The sequence below is a fragment of the Lepidochelys kempii genome, chromosome 22 (genome assembly GCF_965140265.1).
Source record: "Lepidochelys kempii isolate rLepKem1 chromosome 22, rLepKem1.hap2, whole genome shotgun sequence".
NCBI classification, from domain to species: Eukaryota; Metazoa; Chordata; order Testudines; family Cheloniidae; genus Lepidochelys; species Lepidochelys kempii.
In genome coordinates, this window is record NC_133277.1 from 15,751,884 (window position 1) to 15,777,780 (window position 25,897).

General features: G+C 42.2%; 1 protein-coding gene across 4 annotated transcripts in view; it reads left to right on the forward strand.

Moving 5' to 3' along the window:
- Positions 1 to 23,313, forward strand: part of TTC12 (tetratricopeptide repeat domain 12) — a 35,123-nt gene extending 11,810 nt beyond the window's left edge. For 3 of the 4 annotated variants that reach the window (XM_073320843.1, XM_073320841.1, XM_073320842.1), the window contains exons 9-22: positions 2,638 to 2,698; positions 3,963 to 4,151; positions 5,853 to 5,922; positions 7,253 to 7,341; positions 8,868 to 9,036; positions 11,812 to 11,904; positions 12,425 to 12,488; positions 13,614 to 13,748; positions 13,918 to 14,022; positions 14,893 to 14,961; positions 15,933 to 16,034; positions 17,606 to 17,705; positions 20,909 to 21,134; positions 23,153 to 23,313. In XM_073320843.1, the coding sequence (XP_073176944.1) occupies positions 2,638 to 2,698; positions 3,963 to 4,151; positions 5,853 to 5,922; positions 7,253 to 7,341; positions 8,868 to 9,036; positions 11,812 to 11,904; positions 12,425 to 12,488; positions 13,614 to 13,748; positions 13,918 to 14,022; positions 14,893 to 14,961; positions 15,933 to 16,034; positions 17,606 to 17,705; positions 20,909 to 21,134; positions 23,153 to 23,228 (1,548 nt within the window). In that variant the 3' untranslated portion in view covers positions 23,229 to 23,313. The remainder of the gene's footprint in view (positions 1 to 2,637; positions 2,699 to 3,962; positions 4,152 to 5,852; positions 5,923 to 7,252; positions 7,342 to 8,867; positions 9,037 to 11,811; positions 11,905 to 12,424; positions 12,489 to 13,613; positions 13,749 to 13,917; positions 14,023 to 14,892; positions 14,962 to 15,932; positions 16,035 to 17,605; positions 17,706 to 20,908; positions 21,135 to 23,152) is intronic. The other variant, XM_073320844.1, reaches the window with a different exon arrangement.
- Positions 23,314 to 25,897: the final 2,584 nt, after the last annotated feature.

The following is a 25,897-nucleotide window of genomic DNA, read 5'->3' on the forward strand; positions in this document are numbered from 1 at the left end:
AATGGCTAGGCAGCAGTTCTGCGGAAAAGGACCTAGGGGTAACAGTGGACGAGAAGCTGGATATGAGTCAGCAGTGTGCCCTTGTTGCCAAGAAGGCCAATGGCATTTTGGGATGTATAAGTAGGGGCATAGCGAGCAGATCGAGGGACGTGATCGTTCTCCTCTATTCGACATTGGTGAGGCCTCATCTGGAGTACTGTGTCCAGTTTTGGGCCCCACACTGCAAGAAGGATGTGGATAAATTGGAGAGAGTCCAGTGAAGGGCAACAAAAATGATTAGGGGTCTAGAACACATGACTTATGAGGAGAGGCTGAGGGAGCTGGGATTGTTTAGCCTGCAGAAGAGAAGAATGAGGGGGGATTTGATAGCTGCTTTCAACTACCTGAAAGGGGGTTCCAAAGAGGATGGCTCTAGACTGTTCTCAATGGTAGCAGATGACAGAACGAGGAGTAATGGTCTCAAGTTGCAGTGGGGGAGGTTTAGATTGGATATTAGGAAAAACTTTTTCACTAAGAGGGTGGTGAAACACTGGAATGCGTTACCTAGGGAGGTGGTGGAATCTCCTTCCTTAGAGGTTTTTAAGGTCAGGCTTGACAAAGCCCTGGCTGGGATGATTTAACTGGGAATTGGTCCTGCTTCGAGCAGGGGGTTGGAGTAGATGACCTTCAGGGGTCCCTTCCAACCCTGATATTCTATGATTCTAAGAGAGAGAAATGGTCTTAAACACTTGACTTATGATAGCATGTTATGCTAATGTCTTGTCATACATTGGTTGCTTGGGGGACAAAATGTTATTATTTAGTTATTTCTAATAACTAAACTAAGTCTATTTTGCAGCCGATTAAGTCAGTTACTTCTTGTGCTACCTTCAGTGGACATAAAGAACGATTGATTGTCCTCTCTATAGCAGTCCTTAACACGTTTTTGAAGTCTCTTATCAGGTTCAGGTGTAGCACCCAAAACTGGACATGCTATTCCAGTTGAGGCTTCACCAGTGCGGAGCCACCTGTCGTGTCTTAGATACGACATTCCTGTTAATACACCCCCCAAATATTAGCCTTTTCCACAATTGCATCGCACTGTTGGCTCATAATCAGTTTGTGATCCACGAGAATCCCTAGATTCTTTTTAGCAGTACTACCACCTAGCCAATTATTCCCTGTTGTGTTGTACGTTTGATTTTTTTTTCTCCCTTCCTCACTGTCGTACTTTGTATTAGTCTTTAATAATAACTTGTAGTGGTTCTGTCTTTTTAAATTATTGGTCAGTTTTGGATGGAAACAGAATAACCGAATTCTCCGTCCCACATTTCTGACCAATAAGCAGTAAAAGCATGGACAGGTTCCTGTTGATTGGACTGGATGCTGCCATGGTAGGTCATGGAACAGACCTGACGCTAGCTCATTGGGGGTCCTAAGCAGGAATAGTCCCCACCCAATATTAAAACAGGAAAGTTCTTATAATAAAAAGCAAATAGGGGGCCACTTGAGCAGATCAGGGCATAAGCAATTGGCGCCAGTTCTGCCCTGGAATGTGACTTGTAGCTATACCAGCAAGTTGTGCAGTGGCCCCATCTGCCTTCCTCAATTAAAGCAGGGCTAGGTTGGGTTAGGATTTGGGAGATCTCCAAAGAACATGTCCATGCTGCAGGAAAGGTGGTGGTGATTCTATAGGTGGCATTCCTCTGGTTATTACAGGAGTCTGTGGTGCAGTTATTGCTGCATTTCACTCAGAAGTGGCTGCATTTCAGTGGTGGGTGAAGTGATCCCAGTGTAGCACATTGGGATTTGTTAAGGTGGAGTATGCTAGTGAAGACCCTAATATTAATTTTACTCTTGCCAAATCTCTGAAGGGGTTAAGTGTTGTATAGACCATTTAATTCTACATTTCCTGCCTATGCTGAACAGTAGCTATAACCTGAATGTTCTTAAAATATAATTTGATTTTATTTTCTAATCAGTAAAAAGAACTTTTCTAATCATTTTTTAAAATGAAATTACTAAATTGGTTATACTTTGAGGCTAGACCTGGGAGAGAAATAATCTAAGATGTACAGTTATCATGACATTTGGTGCTGTATTTTGTAGCTGCATTTCTTTTGCTATTAACTTGTTGGCTGGTATTTGTTCATTTCTCGCAGAGAATGATCTGCTCATTCTGTTTTTCCCAACGATGGATTTTTAGATTTATATTTTGACTATCTTGTTAATTTTAAAATGACATACTGACTGAAGATTGCCTGGTGTTTTCAACCATGAAAGTTTAACCATCCTTGCTGCAGATTGATTCTATTGTATATTATAAAGCTAATTTTTTCTGGGCTGTAAAAAAATAGCATCCCCCAACTTCATAGATTTGAAGAGTCCAGAAGAAGGGGGGTCTGAATTCATGTTTTGCTCCTTGTTGAGTTCAGAGTCATGACTTGGATTAGAGATGTTAAATAAAAAAAATGCAGGGAGTGAAGAACAAAGACTAAAGCTCTATAGTCCCAATCCAAAGTCCACTGACATCCATGGGAGTTAGTCCATTGATTTCAAAAGGTCTTAGGTCAGACCCAGTCAAGTTAGATATCTTTTGCATAATCTTTTCCGTTTTGTTTTCAACTAACCATATAGCCTTGGGTTTCTTTTATTAAGGCCAGGAAGTCCTATCAGAAGATCTTAGAAATTGATCCTCAGAAGGAAAGTCTATTTAAAGGTAGGTTTCGGAGTAGCAGCCATGTTAGTCTGTATTCGCAAAAAGAAAAGGAGTACTTGTGGCACCTTAGAGACTAACCAATTTATTTGACCATAAGCATCCAATGAAGTGAGCTGTAGCTCACGAAAGCTTATGGTCAAATAAATTGGTTAGTCTCTAAGGTGCCACAAGTACCCCTTTTATTTTTATTTAAAGGCAAGAAGTCTAACATCAGGGTCCTTCTGGTACCTTTATCCTGTCATCAAAACTGAACTTAGAATACATAAGGCTGGTTTATAATTTAAGTCTCTCTATGGACTCTTTCCATCCAGTTTCTGTATCCAGCTGTTTCTTCTTCCAGTTAACTTCTCTTCTCTAACCTTTCCCGTGGTTGGCCACAGCTAAGAGTCATTCTACTTTTACTGGCCTATGTGCAGAATGTAGAATGTTGCGCCAAATCACTGAGCCACTTCTTCCCTCTTTGCCTCGCAATCTTTCTGTACAGTTGACATGATTGATAAATGATATAGTCAGTTGCTTGACTGTTCTTTGGTTTGTTATGAAATATAGTCAAGAGACCAAATAACCAATATCAGTCAGGTTTATTGCTAAAAGCCAGTAATAATATAGCACAGGACAAAAGGTTCAATACAATGCTAGTTTCCAGGAAGCTGTCTTGTGCTATGTTGTTACCTTCACCTTACACAGAAGTGCTTCCCAAGTTATGCATTTTAGCTAGGAGTATTTACTGGATGATTTTACAAGTTACCGAAACTCTTCACTAAAGTCCAACCCATTCATTTGTGCCAGTTTCTTAATTTGTTGTTTTGTACCTTCCTTATCTTTGTTTTCGATACTGGCATTCCAGGGACTGGCCTGTGAAGATACCTTCCCAGCTTGTTGCGGGGCAGAACATTTTGCCTTTGACAAGCTTCTTATTTTCTCATGCCAAAGCTGACTTCAACTTTGAAAAGTGTTGCAGGATTCTTAGCATAAATGAACAGGATTATAGAAAGACATAGGCCAGTTTAAGATATGTAACTGCTAGAAATATATACAATATAACATTATACTGATATTGTATGCTTAATGCATATTAATATATGTGGTGTCAATAATACATATTGCCAATGTGATTATATATGTTTTTCCCAAGATATATTGGTCAACATCAGGATATCAAATGGCATTTCATTTCTTTCCTCACTGTCCTTAATGTGTATCAAGAATTTGTGGCCTCTTTACTGAATTTCATTTTTAGTTTCTCTTTCTTTTGGTGTTGAAGACTGCATGAATGAAGTAGACTTACAGGAAAAAAAAGCAAAAGAGGAAGAGAGAGCTCTGGAGGAATTTCAGTCTGGAAAGTATACTGCTGTGTCTGTGAAAGAGCTGCTCCAGAAACTCAATAGACCTGACCAGAATATCCTTTATTATGCAGGCGGGATTAGAGTTTTGACTGAATCAATAAAAGATTGTAAGTATTTTATGCAAATCTGTCTGTCTAATGTGCTAATTTGGGGCATGATTCAAATAGAGGGCAGTCTTTAATGAGAGTTGGATCAGGCCTATAAAAACTCTACCTCTGTTTTTAAAAAAATGTACATTATGGGCTTGATATTTCAAAAGTTTTGGGCCAGTAAATGCATGTATGAAACAGTCACACATTTTTGGGCCTAAAATCTGAGCACAATTGTGTGCAAATTGGGCATGCTGTGCAGAATAACATGAAGAGCTTACTTTGTCAATATTGAAAGGCAGCTCTCTTTCCCCCTAAATGGGAGATCTGCTCTTAACTCTCAAGACCATTGAGGAGATATGTGCCACATCAAAGGAGAAGATACCCCATAGTTTGGGAAATCAGGATAAATGTTCAGTAACAAACCCAGATGGCAAACTTCTCCCATGAATGTATGGTAAACTGTAACCACGTGAATCCAGTCAGTATCCAGTACTCTAGCTTTCTTTTGAAACTGGCCACTATTGTTCATTTCATTGGGATAGTGAATTAATCCTTGTTAACATAATGTAAATGATCAGATAAATCACCAACATTTTGCCTTTTGAAGAGAACATTGAATTTGAAAAGGTTTTAAATGGGCTCCAAATAGAATGTTAGACCCAAAGCCACTCAGACTTTGGACAAATGCGTATCAGATGTGAACATCACAGTTTAGACTCATCTCTACTGAAATCCTGACAAGTTCTGAGTTCAAGTTTTAACCATGCATGTGTTGATAATGTTGCTAAATCTACAGCAAAGAGTTCAGGTGGTTGAGTATCACCAGTTGTTGTAAAACTCTGGTCTAACAAGATAAGTAAAGGGAGAGCTGATTTTTTATGATTTAATTTTAAAGCATACTGTAAATTTTAGGCCAATTCCCAATGGAGCTACCCAACTTGCACCAGATGAGGATCTGGCCCTTTAAATGTACATTCTTCTAACTGTGTAGCATCCAGTATGTGAGAGGTCCTCTCTCTCAGACCTCTATTCTGCTTTAATAAGGGCCTGGACTCAGTGAGATGGTTGGGTTCTTCCTATTTTATCACCTCCAGTCCCATGTGGACTCTGGTGTTGATTTGGATCCTTTAACAGCTGTTTGTTTAAAAATGTTTACAGTTCACAGATGAAATGAATTGATTTGCAAAGCCTGACTGGTTTTTAAATCTTCCTGACTCCTTGCAAAGCACTTTAAATTAAGTCAGGTTTCAGAGTAACAGCCGTGTTAGTCTGTATTCGCAAAAAGAAAAGGAGTACTTGTGGCACCTTAGAGACTAGCCAATTTATTTGAGCATGAGCTTTCGTGAGCTACAGCTCACTTCATCGGATGCATCCGATGAAGTGAGCTGTAGCTCACGAAAGCTCATGCTCAAATAAATTGGCTAGTCTCTAAGGTGCCACAAGTACTCCTTTTTTTTAAATTAAGTCAGTCACTCTGTACAATTACAGACATGAATCAGAGTGTATATACTTTAACTTCAGTGCTGTTTCTGCTCCAAATACTCTTTAGAGGATTTTCCCTTTTTGCGATATAAATATGTATAATTTGTTCCCCAAAGTGGTTGATTGGAACCTTGTCACTTAACACTCTGTTTCCAGAGAACAGGAGTGTGCCTTCATGATATATCAGGCAGATGGATTGCTGGGCTTATGTGGTTATCTCTGAATTTGTTTCAGGCACTGAACAAACTTTATTTAGAACAAACAATGGATTCAGTATCATCAGTGACAATAAGGTCATAAGACGGTAAGGGATCTCGTAAGGAGAACAGTGCGGTATTACAACATGAGGAAATGAAAAGATATTTTTAAGAAACACAATCGCCTCTCATGAAATTCAGATGAAATGATCAAAAGATAATGTGACAGCCTTTTCATGTCTCACTATATTGACTTCTATTTGACCTTCAGACAAATAATGCACTTTTGGATATAACGGACAAAACACCTGCTGTGCTTCAGATTTAGTCTCCTGGGTACGCCTGTAGGGTTAGTCCTTTTCATTTCTCTGTGTAGCTGCGAAGATGAGAGTAGGGTTGTAAAACTTAACATAAAAGAATTGCAAATGCAGAAACTCAGTTACTTAATGGACTGAGGGCAAGGTCCGTAGCTGGGGTAAATGGATGGAGCTGTGCTGATGCCAAATGCTGACTTATACCCTCTGGAGATGTGGCTCCGTAGTGCTGTAATGTGAGCTGTACAACCATTTCTGGGCGCTGTAATGTGAGCTGTACAAACCATTTCCGTTTCAGCCCTATAATCGAGGGAGAGGCTCATCCTCCAAGATTTATATTTTCTGCTGCTTATCAGTTGTATATTCTTGGCTGCCTGTTGTATTTTACTTTACTAGTCAAGCAAAGGAGCTAGTGACCTTATTTGACTTTAAGTCCCTTTGCTATTCAGTCTGCCTCATGGATGAGAGGATAGATGCTCTGCATGAGATCAAAGACACTTGCTTAGTGCTGAAATCTGGTTTTTGAAATTCTTTTGGGAAAGAGATGACGGACTCATTGGCGATATATTTGGAAAGGTTCGGTTAGGTATTGGCTGCAAAATGTTATGCAGACCAGAAATTTTTGCTGGTTTGAGACTGGTCTAGCACAGAGATTTGAGGTGGTCCCAAGAAGTTGAAATGGATGGGAGTGGTGCATTAGGATTCCAAATAAGGCTACATGATGGTGATCCCTTCAGAGTCTATCAGAATCACTCTCTGTCAGCCACTGGTGGTTGCTTGAGATATGAAGCAATCTGCCCCCATACCCACATAAGTATGTGGCTTCTTGGTGATCCCAGCTGTCACTGATCCATAGAGTGCAGGGATGAGCTCAGAACTCTGTCTCAGCAGGGGTCCATGAAGCAGCCAGTTTATACAGGCAATATATCAAAGCCAGTGGCAAAGGAATCTGACTGGGAAATGGAACCAGTGTTCCTAAACATGTTTATTAAAATAGCCAGATTTGGAGCTTGAGAACTTAAAGAAAAAATCCTGGGGCAGATCCTCAGGTAGAGAAACCCCATGGGCTTCTCTAACTCCACATTTTCCTCTGCTGTTTTGTAGATAAATATTTTCGTTTCAGGGGCCTCTCTGTAGCAAAGAAAAACACCGCTGAAGTGGAATTGTCAATTTCTCTTCTCATCCTCTGGCAAGCAGTCTGTGCTGGGAATGGTAAGGCTGTGTAATCAGCATTAATCATTGTTAATGTACTGCTAATATGGCACTGAGGACATCTGAAATTATTGTTTTCAATTAATATCACTCCCCAGAGAACTTGGGTCTAGACCTTGTAGCACACCACAGATTTACAGGTCAGATGCAACTGCTGCAGGCATAGAGCTAGCAGAAAATACAATTATGGCAGTGGATCCCCTAGGCAATGAAATTATTATCCATTTTAATGGATGGCTTAAAGCTATTGCAGAGGCTGAAGTGAGCTGCTGTTCTGGGGTCATCAGTTGGTCTTGGGTTCATGTCTTCCATCATTAGTACCTATTTGTCAGGAGCAAATTCTTCCCTGTTTGCTGGAATTTCTAGCTCTAGTTAGCTAATGTCGGGAGTGGTGTGCAGCAACAAAGGCTTGCAACCAGCCCCTTCTGGGGCTGCGCACACGTGCACCTCAACAAACAAAGCCAGTGCAGAACAGCAAGGAGAAGTCCGGCCTAACTTTTAAAACAGAGGGCCAGATACCTAGCTGGTGTAAATCAACATAGCTCTGTTGACATTGTAGCTACTTAAATTAAAATTGTGGCTCATTGTGTCTGACTGTGGATGATTTTGGCTTGCATTCTGCCCATTCTTCTAATTTTGAAGCTTTCATTCCATTTTATTATATGGTATGAAGGGCCCATTGAGACAGACAGACAGTTTGGCACTTTCTTATCTGTTCTTGTAAAATGGGAAGCCAGAGGACATCTAATAGTGCAAGCAAAATTTTGTTCTCTTGCCCTGGAAGTTCCATGCAGATACCAAGAGTGGTAGCAAAATATTGGTGGTGAGACTCCATGTATAATTTCTCTGTGGAATAGTATTAAACTCATGGGAAGATCCATATTTTTTTTTGTTTATGCTCTTTTTGGAAACTGAGGTCCTTTTTCTTAAACCAGTTACAGCAATGCATGGCTGAATGCCATAAATAGGTGCCACTGTAGCATGATAAAGCATACCTTGTTAAGGCCCAGAAAATCTGTTTTCACCTGCACAGCATACTGGGTGTGTAACGGGACCCTCAATCTTGTAATTCTAGAGGGGTTGTAGGTAGGCAGAAAGGGAATAGCAAGGTAAGGGATGGTATACCAAATGGCACAGAAGGAAAATATTGAACATTTTGAAGACTTGGGGCCAAAATGCACATTTATTTACACCCCACGTGACCCAGCTAATATCCAAGAGGTTGAACTGGTGCAAATGACAGCAGATTTTGAATATTGCGTGAATATGCTAAGGGACCAGCTGCTTTGTCCTTTTTGGAGAGTCTGAGTAATGGATGGAGGAGGGCAGTACTCTAGCCTTGTCTTTTCCTGATATGATATTATGTGACATGAACACTCCTGTATGCCAGTCATGTAGAGTAAGGGCCCTAAGTGGATGAAATAAAGATAATAATACATTTGAATGATTTTCTACAGGTTCTGATTTAATTGCTGTAGAGGGATTTTATGGCACATGATGTACGACGCAGACCTTTTCTTTTTCAGAGGAGAATCAGCGATTGTTGTTAACTCACCCTGATGTGAATGTGCAGCTCCCCGTGCTGCTATCATCTGACGTGCCTGATATCCAGAAGCAGAGCTTGGCATTGCTGTCTCTGTACTCTCAGACTGAGAATGGAAGAAGTCTGCTGATCAGGCACCAGAACCTAACCAAGTACTGTATTCTGCTAGAATCCATAAACAGTTGTACACTTGCAGTCCACAGCTAAAGGATAACATACAACAAGGAACTCATGCTTAGCCTTGTCACTCAGGAAGTTGAAATTTATGGCCCAAATCAACTAGATTAGAATTATTGGATTCCTGGACAAAATTTCCAACACCATTATCTCCAGGTCATCCAAAGCCATAGGGGGAGCACTTCAGTATCCACATCTTATCTAAGGGAAAATAAAGTCCAGCCCAGGGGTTGGCAACCTTTGGCATGCAGCCCATCAGGGTAACCCACTGGCGGGCCGCAAGATGTTTTGTTTACGACCATCCGCAGGCACAGCCCCCTACAGCGTCCAGTGGCTGCAGTTCGCTGTTCTCGGCCAGTGGGAGCTGCGGGAAGCAACGCCAGTGGATTACCCTGATGGGCTGCAAGTAGAAGGTTGCCGACCCCTGGTCCAGGCAAAACAGGTGTCCAGAAGCTAAATTCTCCCTTGGGTGGACCTTCTGTGGCTCCCTCCAGTGGCAGAGCTAATGGGAGAGTGACTCTTCCCACCTGGCAGACTTTGTGGCATCTTTTCAAGTCAACAGGTATAATTAAAGTGGCACCACTGATTACCATCACGTGCCCCGTGGTTCCACCACTGCTCAAAACCTGGCTCTGCTACTGGCTCCCATGGTCATATTTGATACTAACTGGGCAGAGTGCCACATATGCATTGAAGGCTGCAGTGATGTTGGAGAGAATTTTGGCCTGAAAACAGGGAATGTCTTCTATAGCTCTGGCTCGTGACTTCAACAGCACAGAACATCTCATGAATTTGAACCTAGCCCAGGTGAACAGTGGCTGAAAGTCAGTTCCCTCTGATGGCGATTTCGTGACCTCTGTCAAATGAATATGGTAATCTCATCCCACTTCCTGTGTTCTTGTTCAGGAGACAAAAATCACCAACACAGGTGGCAATAATTGGCACAATTGTTGTCTGCCTCAGCATTGGAGGCCGGAGACTGACTAGGCCAGGGATACTTAACTCCACTCTTCCTTAAAGGTATCCCCAGATCAGGGGTGAGGCACAGTAACAGGGAAGCTTGGACTTCAGCTGTCTACCCATCTTAGGTACTTATGTGGCCTCCATTTCCACCTCACAATCTTTAATGCTTTTATACTCACTGTACCCCTGTGAGGCAATTGCCTCTGTTACAGATGAGGAACTGAGGCACAGAGGGACCAAGTGACTTATCTGAGGTCACTTATCTGAGTGACTTATCTGAGGTCACTCAGGAAGTCTGTGGCTGAGCAGGCGATTTAAACCCAAGTCTCTTGCGTTCCAGTGCCCACTGGCTAGTGACCTAACCACAGGGTATTAGAGCGCTTCAGGCACCTTTCACCAATACTAAGTTCACAAACTAACAACAAAAAAATTCTTGAATTCCCCCAAGTCATGCCTGATTTCTTCAGCTTGTCACCAGAACTATTCCTGGACAGTTTCTGAAGTGGCAGGCCCAGCTGAGCAAACGCACTAAAACAAAGAGAGCAGCAATGTGAGAGGAATACCATGCAACATGCTTCAACTTAGGATAGTTAGCAATGTGGGGAAAGACATCCTAACTTTCTGCAGCACATGGCAGATTTCACAACCAAGCATGTTTTCACAGTTGAATAGAAAAGGGCTTGTTACTGGAAAAGTTTAGATAACCTCAGGGCACCTCTCAAGTAACCTTTCCTTAGGTGATAATCAAATATGTGCACTTCTCTCTCTTCATCAAGAGTTTATTGGGTTATCTTTGAATGTGTTGAGTTTCAAGCTGAGTCTCTCATTGTCCAGTAACTGAAATTTATGATTTTTTCAGAGGATTGCAATGACTCACTGAACGGAGAAAGAAACCACAGTCAATTATCTCTGTTACTGTACCATTGCCTACTGCTACAATTAAACAGAGAATAAATTTTAATGGACTGGTTTAAATGAAATAGTTGGAAATAATTGATGAGCAGAAAAGATTAAACAGATGTACATACACTTTAGTAAAGTATGTACAACATTAATCCAGAGACATTTTTAATCAAAAGGAAGGTTAAAGAGATGAGCCATGTCTGAAGGAAAGTTTGGATGCATTTATTAATAATAATGTCAATTAATTTTTTCATGGTGTAAAATATCATGACAGCTCCTTGTGTCTACTTGTGAAGAAAGAGTCTGTGCGTGATTGTCAAAAAAGAGTCAGGTGTTCAAAATGCACACGTTCAGCTGATTCTCCTAGGTGTTGTGTATCCACAATTGCAACAGAAGTCACTGAGAGCTGCAGGTGCATGGTCACGGCTCACTTGTATGTTTAAACCAGTGTAAGTGGTGGATTCTCTGTAACTTGAAGTCTTTAAATCATGATTTGAGGACTTCAGTAACTCAGCCAGAGGTTAGGGGTCTGTTACAGGAGCGAATGGGTGAGGTTCTGTGTCCTGCATTGTGCAGGAGGTCGGACTAGACAATCATGATGGTCCTTCTGACTTTAAGGTCTATGAGTCTAAGTGACTAAGCTTTAATCTCTCTCAAAGTCAAAGGATTTAGGCTCCTAAATCAGTTAAGTGCTTTTGAAAACTTTACACCAGATTCTCAGCTGTGTAAATCAGCTTGGCTTCCTGATTAAAACCAACTGAGGATTTGGCCCTAAATCTCTATGGGACGTAGGCTCCTAAATCAGTTAGGTGCTCTTGTAAATGTTACCCCTGGTGCATATTTGTATAATCTATCTGACATGAGCATTATTAACTTTCTTACAGGTGGCTGCAGATGCTGATTGCATTCGTCAGTGTTATGGATGACAGAGCTAGCTCTGCCATGAGCCTGCTATCTAACCTAATCAAGGAGGAAAAGTAACTTGTACTACTGAAACCATTCACTTTTTTAGAATTGTGAGGTCATTTGATTAGCCTCAGAATATACAACGCTAAGTCAGAAAAAAACAACCTGCGGAGCTGCATATAGAATACTCTTTTCATGTGTCTGATAGGGCAAAGAACCATTTCATGCTTGTGCTATTAAATACAAGGCCTTGGCAAAAATGGAAGGATTTTTTCATCTTGCACTTTTTACAAGAGAGTAACCTGAGGTTTTCCACTCTCACCAGTGTCACTCCATTGGATTTGCACAAGTGTGGCTGAGGGCACTCCTTAACTCTTACATAGTAAAGAAGTTCTTATGCAAAATTAAAACCGGATATTGGGAAAACCAAGGATGTATGGTTTTGTGTAAAATTGCATTTATATTGTTATTTTGAATCCTCTCCAGTTGGGATAAGATTAGAGCCAGCCTTTTGGTTGCTACAAGGTGCATTTTTCTGTGCTAATTTTGTCTAGATCCACAACTGGCTGATGAATATTGCTTTGCCAACAGGTTCAAAATCCAGTGTCGTATCAAACTTTCCACAAGTGTTTTGCCTCTGTTCGCACAGTTGTTGGTAAGAAAGAGCCTAGTTTTTCCATATTTTGCATGAAAAGTGCTGTTTGCATAATTTCTACTCTATCAGTTCCTTTTAGCCTTGGGGCTGATTGTTCACATCTGGAATTCACATGATTCTTCAGTCCTAGGAATGTAAGAATTGCCATGCTGAATCATCTCAGGATCCTTCCAGTCCAGTAGCTGCAAGAAATCCCACAACTGCTTGCTACAGGGCATCCTACCCCTAGGGAGAGTTTCCTCCCCAATATTTAGAAGTTGGCTTATGCTCTGAAGTAAGAAAGCAACTTTACAAAACTCCTGAGATGAAATCCTGGCTCTAACAAAGCCAGTAGCAAAACTTCCATTGACTTCAATGGGGCCAAGATTTCACCCTGTGTGAGGGTTTTTTCCCCCCCCAATCCTTTTTGTGACTTTGGATACACTTGTCACTAACTAGTTCACCCTGTCCCAGATTCAAATGTCTCATTGACTGATTTTTATTCTACATGTTTCCTATTTAGGGAGATATGGATCTGAAGACAACTTTAGGTCACAAATTAAATGGGTTTAGTGGTTTGATCTTTTCTTTAGCCATAGTTTATTCACATTTCAAATGCATAGTCCTTTAATAGGCCTCTGGAATAGCAGGAGGTGGTTCAGGTTAGGCATGGGTTGCATTAGACAAAAATGGATATAATGAGAAGGAAAAACTCTCTCTACTGTTTGAAATGAGTGACAAGAAAATGGAACAATAGCTGGGATTCACCTGTTTTTGTTTTCCCTTTGAAAATATGTTAAAATTGTTAACTGTCACTACCCTTGGGTCTGTCACGCTGTTTGGACACGATCTGGTGGGGGAGGGAGTTTTATCATTTTAAGGTCAAGAGGCAGAGAGACAATTGCTAGTTCCCCACTGGTGTAAATTTTCAAAACGATATGCAGGGATTTAGCTCTGTGGCTTCAGTCAAGGTAATTTGCCAAGTATGATGCACCTCTGTGATTTATATGAGAGGAGTAATTACAGAGTTCCTGTTTCCACAGCTAAAGCAGCAGGAATAACAATGACAAAGGAGTATTCTGCACTTTATTATTGTTTTATCACTGTTGTCCTGAATATTCTTTCTCTCTACTCTTGTTTTTAAAGAAAACCGTCAACCAGGTGAACCAGCCAGCCCTTGCCCAGTGCATTGACACAATGGGGGACCTGTGTGCTGATGCAGTCATCCGACTGCAGATGGCTGAAAACCAGGAATGCTGGCAGGCCTGTTTAAAGCTTGTGGTAATTAACTTAATGAATACTACTAGTTCAACAGTGTTTCCTGCAGAGATCTCATAGCGTCTGACAATTATTGATCGGTAGGCAGATGTGAGGTGGGCTGAGGACATCCATGATTTTGAACCTGTTCATTTTGAATCAGATGCTGAATAGTCTCTTCTTCTCTGTGTAGGATGAGTGTTGCTTCACTGGCAACTCAGCAGGATACCAAGAGTGTTTGTTCGCAGTGCTGGGCCTGATGATGAACTTATCCCTAGAATCAAATTTGGTCATTCAGGTATGGCATGCAAAGTTTACTGATCTTCTGAAGAAGCTTCCTGATTGCTTTTACCACTTACCTGAAGCCTCAAAGCTGCAGGAACAGTTCCAGCCCCTTTCTCTCTCATTATTGTATTTGGACCTTATCCAATGCCCACTGAAGTTAATGGGAGTCTTTGCAATCTCAAAGCATTTAAATGGACTAGGAGGCTGGAAGGAGAACTACTGTGGTCATTCTACTGGTGGATATTGAGAATCTCTCAGTCTGCGTTGGGAAGGAAAGTTTAATTACACTGTTACGGATCAGGAACATCTGTTTCAAATGGCTGTTGCACAGCAGACATGGGAGTGAACTTCGGGGCTCAAGAGCTAGCATCCGGGCAGTTAACATTCTGTTCTACCAAGGCTCTTCACCCTGTCCCCTTTTTCCCTCTGTAAAATGATTAATGTGAGGAGAACTCTGGGATCCTTTTTGATTACGTTCTTTTTTAACATAAACATTTAATGTTTCCTTAATATTTTGTGGCAGAAAGTACAGTGTAAAGTTCCTCTCTACAGCCTGACCAGTGGAAATCTGAATGATGCACATTCATTCCTCTCCACCAAGGAAAGGTTGTATTCTATTTCACGATCTCAACTACATTGCCTGAGTGCAAGTTTGGGGCCTGATCCAAAGCTCAGTGAAGCCAAAACTACCCATGCCCTAAGGATTGAAGGGGAGATTTTTCAACTGCACAAATGGCAATTAGGCACCTTACTGTCAATTGTGGCTGTGGAAATCTCCCTTGAAAGCTTCCTTGCCATGTGATTGCCTTCTTAATGCCATTTCTAATTAAAGCTTGATTGTGACCCTTTAGACCTGAATTTCTAATACTGCTTATTGTTTCAGGAGCATGCTGTGGATGTTAGCAGGAGATGTTTGTCTCTGCTTGGTAGTAAAGATGGAAGGATTGTGACGGTAAGTGGATACCTATGAGCTAAGGGAAGATTGTGTAACCAACCCTGCACTAAATTCGCAGCTTCAGGCCCTGAATTTACAACTGAATTCTTTAGGTCAAGCTGTTGCACCCATGTGGATTTAGCTCTGTGGCCCCAGTCAAGGTAATCTGCACTATCAGGATCAAGGTCATAATGATCCTAAAGCCAAGATTTTTTTTTTTTTTGAATGTGTTATTGATGTAGAACCCAAATTCAACTTAGTTCTCTGCCTTGCTCTGTTTTGGACTTTTATTTTGATGTAAGAGGCTCTCTGTGTTCTGTGACTGGAACATCTTGTCAGGGAAGTTTTTTTACAATGTATTATCACCAGGATGGTTTTAGTTATTAAAATTCTTCCAGAGATAGGCAAAGAAATGAATCCAGAAGCAAAGCACCAACTGCAGACTCGGTGTCTTCTGTTTCAGCTGTTGTGCTTGAATCATTTCCAGGGTATTGTACCCCAGTCCATACATGTGTGTAACTCCCATTCATGCCAGCTCTTCCAAGGCAAGCTGGTGGCGCTTATGTGGTGTCAGCTGGGAATATCTCTCCTCTGACTGAACGAATGCAAGCCATGCTGATCTATTTTACTTACTACCACTCCGAAACAGTGGTAGCTCTACTGAGCTGCTTTTAACTCTTCCCATAGTTCAAGCTGGCGGGAGTCATGCTGAAGCTTGGAATCACCTCTCCCTAGGCTGAGCCATTAGGAGCTTTGCTGAGTTTGGGTCTAGATACTAAAATGAGCAACATGCTAAAGCTATTGTTCTGTAATAACATTTCCTTAAGGATATATATTTTTCTTGCCCCTTTAATTCCCACTTTGGCCTTACCCAGCCACCTACACAAACAAAGGACTTATTGGGACGCCTAATAAAAGAGCACAGGGCAGAAAGACGTAATCGCTTAAGAGAAAAGTCATTACCTTTTAATTTTTTTATTTTTATTAAGAGAGCCATTGGGGTTCTAAGTCACATCTTGCCAGCGAGCTCAATGGCAGTAGAAGAGGCGGTGACAGGAGGTGTGGTGAAGAGAATGCTTAGATTCTTGAAGGTAATTTCCTGAACTGATTCCACTTCATAGCACTCCCACAGAGTCAGGGTTTTCCCTGGGACTGAAGAAATCCCACCCTATTATATTTATTACGTGTTCTTCTTTTCTCTGTTTAGAGAACCTCACCTGTAAAAATGTGAAGGAGACACAGAGGAATCTTACAGGACTGACTGGAAACAGGGCATTGCTTTTATAGATATTACATCCCCTATAAATCATTTGGGTTTATGTCACTAACTGAACATTCAGAAAAGTGTCCTTATCCAATGCCCAAAAGCTTCAAAGGTGAAATAAATTAATTGAAAGTCTGTAAAGCCACAACCAGTCTCCCTTCAAATCCTTTCTTAAGACTCGTTTCTGTGGTGATGCCAGCTGAGAAGGTTTAGGTAGGGATTGTGATCACTCCTGCTGAACAGCGTGTTAAAAAGACAGTATGCACATAGCTAGTATATACAAAAGCATACACACATGCTGCCTTCTCCCTTGCCCGTGTTTCACCCGTCTGTTGTTTCTTGTCTTTAACTAAGTCCCCAATTCTGTAACTGTCCATGTGGGGCAGACACCTGTGCTCAGATGTAGCCCAACTTCAGTCAGTGGGGCTCTCAGCAAACACAGGAGTCCACTGATGCAGATCCAGTTGGATCCTAATATAGGGAGCTTGGTTCAGAGCCCATGGAAGTAAACAGGAACTTTTCCACTGAATCTTAAATGAACGGTGGAACAAGTCAGGGGGCTGTGATTTTAATATGTCTGTATAGCATCCAGGAGTTCGGAGCCCAGGCCTGGTTGGGGTTGTAGGTATTCCTGTAATACAAATAATAAGTGGCATGGAAAAGTACAACGCCAGCTTCAGCTTTTGTAACTGGCATGGTAACGGAGTTAATTACCAATTTTGAAATGAGTCCAATACCAGAGCTTTGACTTTGGTCGTACCTGTGTGTTCCGTGCAGGGAGAAGATGGCTTTTGCCACTTTGAGCGCTATCTAAGAACATAGAAGCTAATGTGGCCCATGTGTGTGTGCTCAAAGCTCTTAATTTCAAATGTCACTTGCAAAACAAAAGATATCCAGTGGGCTGGTGACTCAATGGCAGATGCACTAGCTTTTCATCTCCTGAAGTGATTTAAGATTGCAGTGTTCACAGAGCAGAGAGAACAAATGAGTTTCGTACATGGAAGTATAAAGAAAGACCTTTGTGGGGTAGTAAATCTAGCCCTTTGATGGATTTATTCCCTTATCAGCTATTCATTTATGACAATGCTCTTTTTTAATTTAAATTTGCGTAGCAGATTTATTCCTGCCGGTGTATATAGTCCTGTCAAAGGTCAGATGATTATAGCAAGAGGGTTTGAGTTGCTGAAAGTCTATTTCTGTGCATAGTTATGAGCTGGTGGGTTTAAAAGAGATATCAGCATCTCCAAGAAGGATCTTGATTTGATACTTATGCCCAGGCATAAAGCATCCACAAACAACCTTCCAGTACTTGAGATGTTCTCTCTGTTCTTGCAAAAGTTGTGATGTGTGGACTGTAAATTATATATGTATTTTTTTTTAATCCTAATTAAAATCCAGGCTGGTGGACAGACCACATCCTGTTATGCTATAAAGACCCTTGCTGTCTGTACTCAAAGCAACAGCCAGGCTCGAGAGGAGGTGGTGAACTCAGATAAAAGTAAGTGACAACTTTATTAGCCCAAGATTGAATGCAGAGGTTTATCCCAGGGCTCCCATCACAGAAACACTCTTTCCTCTAAAATGGAGCTGAGCATTAATTCTGTTAAACTCCCATACGGATGCCACCATGTTTACAGAAAAATGTACCATTTCACTTCCTAGCTTAGTGCTTCATTTGCCTTCCAGCCATGTGCAAGTGGAAATGTGCACAGCAGATAATGAATGTAGAATATGGAGGCTGCACTTAGCTTAGTAAAATGGCTTGATCTGCAGATCCCCAGACTGGGAGAAATACACTGAACAACATTTAACGGGAATTAATCCAGTCAGCAGCTTACTAGAAAAGGCTAAAGAAATAGGTTCAGATTTCCCAGTGCAGCAGCTGAAGAAAGATACTTAAACCATAGTTAGGCATCTGAAAAAGTGGCCTAACTTTTAGAGGTAGCATGCAGCTCCAGCTCCCTTGGACTGCAAGTTTGAAAGATTGGCCTAAGTAAAATAAGAGGGTGGAAGGAGTGTCACCACAAACGTTTCCTTCGTGTTAGTGCCTTTAAGTCTTTCTGAGTTATCAGCACTTGAATATGTAGTTGTGATCGTGTGCAGTACCACTGTTCAGAACATTTGAAAATCTAGCTTTAGTCCATTCCACTCTGCAGGACCTTAGAATGCCTGTGTTATACCTGAACCTGGCCAGCACCTTTTGGATCACCTGGTCCAACTGCCAATGTCATTATTGGATCGCAGTAGACATCTGCCTCTACTATTTCTGAATGTTGCTATTGCTGTAGTTGAGATTCTCTTTCTGAGCAGCGAATTCCAATCTCAGATATGCCTCATTGCGCTCAGAAAGATGCATGGTGTCACATCTTTCTCTTTCCTCTTCTTGGGCCATACCACCTTATTTTGATGATCTCCGCTAATATGGATTATCCCTTTCCTTCCTGTCAGACTAATTCTTATGGCTCTGTAGGTATCTTTTTATAGTATTTTCATCCTGCTCCCTCTATCTATATAAATTAAGCTTGCCTCAGTTTTCTTTGACTACTACTAATAATAATAATAACCAGCCCGCATGTAGCCACTCTTCATTGTCAGATTTCAAAGCACTGTGCAAAGGTAGACAGGCGTTATTATCCACCACTTACAGATGGAGAAACTAAGCTGAGGGGTCGAGAGACTTGCCCAAGGTCACCCACCTAGTCAATGGGAGAGATGAAAATAGAGTCTAGATCTCCTGACTTACAGGCCATTGTCTGATCCACTGGCCCCAACAGTCTGGAAGCAAAAGACCTGCTTCTGCTGTTCTGTGTCTGGTAACTTCAGATGCAGAACTGAGTAAAACTTTGTCCCACAGGGGCTCAGTGCTTTGGAGTTTCCTCTAGGAACTCCAGAGACCTTAATCCTAATTGCATGACTAACCAACTCTTTGTTAAGGACAGACTGAGTGCAGATCATGTTGATAAAAGTAAAAGATCATTTAATTCCAAACTCTATGCTTCTCTTTCCCTTTTGTTCGGCTGGGTAATGAGATACAGTGTGGTGCCCTATTAATGTGAGAAGATGAGATGACAAGGAAACAGCATAATGAAGCTGGGGTTTATTTATTTGCAAGTTCATTCTTGCAGGGGGTTCAGAGCAGATCTCTAGGTTTTTAGATCTTTATTTCTCACTAGCCAATTACAAAGAAATATTTGAGAGCTTTCTTTCCTGGTAGCATCAAGGGAAAGATTTCAAAGTCAAGAGGAACTTGAACCCTAAGGACTCTGGCCCATTAAAAGCCACTTAGAGCACCTTCTCTCCTTTTTACACCCCATGTAAGTGCTGTTAATTGATGTGGTGTGTGGAGAGATGCACATCCTTTCTTCATGTTACTAATAATGCTACAATGTGATGCTTTCCAACCAAGCTCTGGGTGTTCATCTTGTGCTAAGTCACATTATACTGTCAGCTCAGTTCAGCAGTCCAGATTTTGTTTTGCTGCCGGGAGCCCTTTTAGGTCAAGCTGTAGTTCTCTGACATTAAACTGCATTCCAATCGGGCTAGCAAGTTCAGCTTCTGAAATGGATCGTTGTTGGTGCCCCTGCTGCGGTCTGGAGCAGCCCAGCTTCTCGGGAGCTATTGTCACAGCAGAACAAAAGAGAAAGGATGATGTGATTAGGAAGAACAGAAGGGACGATGTAAGAAAAATCAGAGCAGATTTGTGTAGCCCGTGGGGGATCTTCAGCATGAGAAGGACATCATTTTTTTGTTTGTTTGTGTTTTTTTAAAGCAGCCTCTCTGAATGCTGTTTGGAACCTGTGGCCTTAGGAGATGTTGCTGCTGTTTGCAGGAGCTGCCAACAGCGCCGCAGCTCCGTATCAAGATGATGTGCTAGTGTATATTGGCATAGCTCCACTGAAGCTGGCAGAGCTGTGCTGATTTAGGCCACCTGAGGATCTGGCTGTCTGCATTGCGCTTTTTTGTTGGTTCTGGTTCTGTTTTTTTTTTTTTGGTGGTGGTCTTAGGGCAGTGGCTTTCCATCTTAGCACGGCTGTAGATGCATAAACTGAGCTTATGCTGCCAGAAGGGGGCTTGGACTTTGAATTTCAGATTCAGTGCAGAACTCCGTGGCCAGCAGGAGTGCAGCGAAGGGAGGACGCTCAGGGGAGAGGAAAGAAGAGCTTGTTGCACAGCTGTCAGACCCCGCTCTGATCGCACTCAGAATGGTATTAATTCTCTGCATGGGAACCACACCTGGCTCTCAGCTGGAGAAGAGGAGGTTGATGCAATTCATTCCCTCCTTTTCCATTTGCCACTGAGCCATGATGGGAGACTAGATTGTTTCCTCAGGGGTTGGTGTCAGTGATGCTCAGTGAAATGAGCACAAGCGACTTGGTTGACCTACTCCCGGATACCAAGATCTTGTGCTTGGCGATCCGCTCCACAGAGCAAGCAGCCTGCAACTCCTCCCAAAACTGTGTCTTGGGTCTGGGGGGGGCAGCCCCATGTGATGGGGTGTTGCCATGCTTCATGCTCTCCTTTTCATTTGCATTTTCTTCTCTGTCCAGTTTCCAGTGCTGACTAGTTATTGCAGCCACCATGGTATCAGATGTCACTATTCCATTCTGCCATCCATTTTCAAAGAGCTATTTCTGCTGGTGTCTCTGGGGCCTGGCCCTCTGCTGGACGTACCTTCCAAGTTGTTCCTTTCTCTTTTCCCAGAGTTTGATGTGTTGCTGAAGCTCTTGGCCTCCGAGAACGAGATGGTGGTGGGGAACGCTGCTTTTTGCCTAAGCAGATGCTTCGAAGTACCTGGAGCTGCTTCATCCCTGCTGAATTCCAACATTGTGATGATCTTATTAAAACATGCAGGTGGTGAAGCCAAGAAAACCTCTGTGCAAAAGAACGCGGCAGTTGCTTTAGGAAAGCTCTGCACTGCCGAGCCAAGGTATTGTGGGGCTGATTATTATCCTTGGGCACCATCCAGCCTATGTGACATCTTCCTAAAAAAATATATATATTAAGGCACCAGGGCTTGAAAAACTAACCAGGTACCTACTAGCTAGAGAGCTAACTCTACCACCAGAGGTCTGTGGAAAAGACGGGAGACCCAGCAGCAGGGACCGAGGTAAACCAGGGACCCCAGAGCCATGCGGATACCATGTATGTTACAGATATAGTGAGAGAGCCATCAATTTCCCTCTAGCTGGGATTCCCACCAGGTTTTGTCCCTGAGTCCTGCCTGGAGGCTCCAAATTTCATTTCAGTCATGGCAAGTACATTGGCATTCTCACCATTCTGTGCGCTCAGCTGCTTGTAGGGAGGCAGGCATCTCTCTCTTTTCCTCCTAATTTCTTACTTTCTTGGAAGGAGAGATTGTCTCCTCATCTCCCTCTTTTATGGGTGTTGGGATGGGTGCTCTCTGGACATTCCCCCACCTTGTGTCTCCTTGGGCAGGTACCGTCTGCCCCTGTATCCTGACAGGGAGTAGAGAGCTCTCATGCCGTCTCCTGGCGGGAGGGACAGAGGGGGCATGCTGTCAGTTTCGTATTCTGTATGCTTGGAGCCTTATGGGCAGCACAGGCTCATTCCTCCGGAGCATCACCAGACACGTGTCGGCTTCCCTCGGCTGCTACAGCAGATTCACAGGCTCTGGCCAGCAGAGCAGACCCGGAGCTTTCCATAGGGATGATTGTCTGATGGAAAACTTACTTTCCACAGAATCAAAACTTGTCTGCCAGAATATTTCAGTGTTGTTGGGAAAACTGTTCCCAGATCCCTTGCACCTCTGTAGACCCAGCTCCCTGGCTCTGGAGCAGCCCACCAGATCCCCTGCCCCAGAGCCAGGGCTTCCAGCTCCTCAGCGGCCCAGATGCCCTGGGAGCCTTGACTCCCCATTGAGTGGATTTCCAGGGCCATCTCAGAAATGTTTAGAAAAGGTCAAAACAAAATGTTTTATGAGCATGAGGGAGTGTGAAAGCATGGGGTAGAGGATCCCAGGGCTTAAAATGGGGTTGTGTGATAGTTGTCCATCTAGTGCATATAATAGTTCCAGCTAAACCCATCTAGCTGTAGTCAGTATCGCAGTGCATGATGCCCTTTGCTTTTGCTGCCTGGAGTGTCTTAGCAGGCAGAGTGTTAATTGTCCACGTTGCTGTCTGAATGGGTCTTTGCATGTTGGTGAAGCCAGAAGACACTGGATGTCTGTGTTGTTCACTGTTGGTTTGCTTGGATAGCTTTCTGGGAATCGTTTTACACGGCTCTATAATGTTGCTTCTGTTGAAAGAATGAAAGTGGAAGGAATGATATGACAAATTGTAGAGATCAGAGAAGTGACCTGAGAGCAAAACAAGAGCGTAAACGTCTGGAAAGAATGTCTACAGAGAGACGGAGAGGTCCTAGCAGACTACACATTACCCATTAATTGCTGTACACCCTGCAGTCCAGTCATAGGAGCTGAGCATGGGCATACTAATATATATGCTGAGCTACTGAATAAAGATCAGGGTGTAAGGTTTTGGCTTCCCAGTTGATGAGTTCTTCACTTCTGCCAGTTAGAGAAAATGTTCCCAAATTGAATCTTTCAGCAGAGAAAATGTAATGCAAACCCTTGATCAGAAGCTGCTAGAGAGTAAAAGGGAGAGACCTCACTCTTACTACTTCTACTGACCTTAGATGTCTGCTGTAATAGATTAAAACCTACTATTCTGCTTGGACATTTTTATAAAGTATCTCTGTGTGTTTAATGTTCTTTTATTTTCTCCTGCTGTGTGGGGAACAGTAATATATAAGCTTTGTCTGTCTTGCTCCCCTCTTATGGAGAATCTGTTGGATAAGGTATTAACGATTTCCGACAGCTTGTGCATGGGATGTAATAGAGCAATGGAAGTTTAGATTTCTTGCATTGTCAGTCCTATGCCATCCTTGCCGACATCCGATCCTTGCTTTCTTTTGTGGTTGTTGCAGGCATATTCTTCAACTGCGGGAGCTCAATGGAATGGCAATCATTAACTCTTCTATGAAATACGTGCAAGGTCTTTGAATTCCCCAAATGTTTTTGAATATAGGTTGTTAATACTGTAGTATTCTGTTTGCTGTTGCTCATTCTTCTCTAATAAAAATTGTTCAAAGAGACTAGACAGTCGTTCAATCCTTTATCAAACTGCAACTCCCATGGCCAGGGGAATGAAAGTCAGTTCCTTGGCACCATACCACCTCTCAGACCAGATCAGACCTCTGGTCCATCTTATCCAGTTTCCAGGCTCTGACATTGGCCAGCACTGGAAGGTGTGAGAGTCCCCATAAGGGACAATTATTGAATAACCTGCCTTTGTTCCTAACCCCTGTCAGTCAGTGGTTGGCTAAGTCCTGAAGCCTGAGGGTTTATATAACTTGTTTCAAATGTATGGAACATAATGGTGGATGTTCTTGCTACATATAAATGTCATCTTTTTTTTAATTCTGCCAAACGCTGTCTCAATCAGATTGTGGCAAGGAAGTTCACTGGCTAATTATCAGCTGATATCAAAAATATCCATGTATTTCCATGTATCAGTGTTATGCTTCCTGCCTTTCAGCTTCATCACTTCCATTTGCTCTTGTCTTCTGAGAGAATAAATAGGATCACCCAATTTACCTTCACTAATATTCATTATTTCATTTACCTCTGTCACATCCCCTCTTATTCATCTCTATAAACTCAACAGTCCCAATCCTCTGTATAATCAAACTCAGTCTGATTTAAAATATAATAATGCAAATAGCATGTGCTTCTTTTTTGTCTGTTTCCTGGAGTGGTTGGCCTTGAATTAGTGGCTATTCAAAACTCTATCTGGCAAACTATCCTGTAATCAATTGTTCTAATCTCTTCAAAGCTAAATCAAACCATAACTACTATCTGAAGACCTGGCTGAGAGAGAAGCCAGTGCAACTAGACACTGTTCTGTAGCGGCGGCACAAACCACATAACTGAGAGGTTTGTCTAAAGAGATAGTAGGATCTGAAATTGTGTTTGGGTTCTTTATTGCTGAAGTAGATTGGCAGCTTTAAAGAATCAGAAAGGTAGGATCAAGATGAGGAAATGGGCATACCCACTAATGGTCAGTGAATTGGAAAAGACAGCTTGGCTTAGCATTCGGGATGTGGAAAATATGTCCAGTGCAGATGCCATATGGCACTGATCCCTGACTTAAGAGCAGCAATAGTAGTCGCTGTTAAGAGGCACCCCATTATATACATACACACACCTCAAAGTCTCTGGTAAGAGTCTGCAGAATCCAAACTAGGCAAGAACAGAATTTATGATGGTAAATTCAGTATCTTTGCTAGATGTTTAGCTTTCAGCTTGCAATACAGAAAATATATAATGTGTGTGTATGTATATAAAGCAGCTAGCACATAGGACAGTCTTGTTTCATTTTGAAATAGACTCTTCCCTTCTCCCTCCGTGACACTTGTAGATGGCTATTATGTATGTAATCTCTTCCCCAAAGAGTAGTGGCTGTCAAATTATATATTATTATCTTCTCTTTGGAGTAGCAGCTTAATACACTAATCTTTCTGATTTCAGGGGAAGGAAATGCTGCTGCACATGGGGTTTTTTCGTCTCTCTTTGGATATTGTACATGTAGTAATCTGAAGTGCTGGGATGGTCTCATTCTTAATCCTGCTACCCTTAAAATACAAGGATTGGCTTGCAGATAGCATGGGAAATCAACTGAACAAACATATAATGTTATTGTTCAGTGTCTGATTCACTTCTTGAAGAGCTCTTCCCTCTTTAAATTTTCCAAAGGCGTTGCCTAAAAATGAGATTGACATTGGTATGCAAAGGCAGCTGTCGGCTAGCAAGTGTGTTAAAAGCTGAGTAATGGATGCACAAAGTGAGCTTCCTAAAACCTCAGGCTAGGATTTTTTTCAAAGGAGCGCAGAAAGTTAGGTAGGTGCCCAAAAAGGAGTTACTGTTGTGGGATTCTTACAACGTTCCACAGATTATCAGAAAGAGGTGTTCTGCCCAACAGACCTGTCGCCATTTCTGCCAGCATGAAGTGAGGAGTCACAGCCCCCCCGTGGCCACTTCTGCTGATCAGCCAAGTCATGGGCATCCTCAGAGGCTCCCTGTCAGATACGCTGGCTGTGATTCTAATCTCACTCTGGTTTTACTCTGGTAGTCCTCCAGTTACTCCAGATTTATGCCAGTGCAAGAGCCGAATTATCATCATTCTATGGCTGGGTTCCTTTTCCTCCCTTTGAAGACTTCAGCCTTGTTGTAGTTCATGGATCTATGGGCAGGTGGGTGTTTGCAGAACTGCACTAAGCCACAGCACATGAAGCCTGTTTACCTGTTAGCTTTGCAGAATAGTGGTGCCTATTGCACAAACACAGCTGGTGCTCCAAAATCATCTTTTCTTCCAGCTGCTGTGCTCACCTTGATATATGCAATGACTATGGAACCTGGTGCTGTATTCCAGCCGCTAGATGGCATACTGGTTACTCATATTTAACTCTTTAGCCCTGAGGGTATTCAAATAGCTTAAGTTTGTGGGGAAAAACATGTCAGTTACTTTACTTAGGAACAATATCCAGGTGACACCAACTGAGCAATTAGATGAAAGTTACAGGAAAAAGCAGAGCACAGATTGACATCAGTGGCAGTCATATAGCTGAGGAGCCTTACAGAGATGTTTGGTTCTACCAAAAAAATCCAAAGAG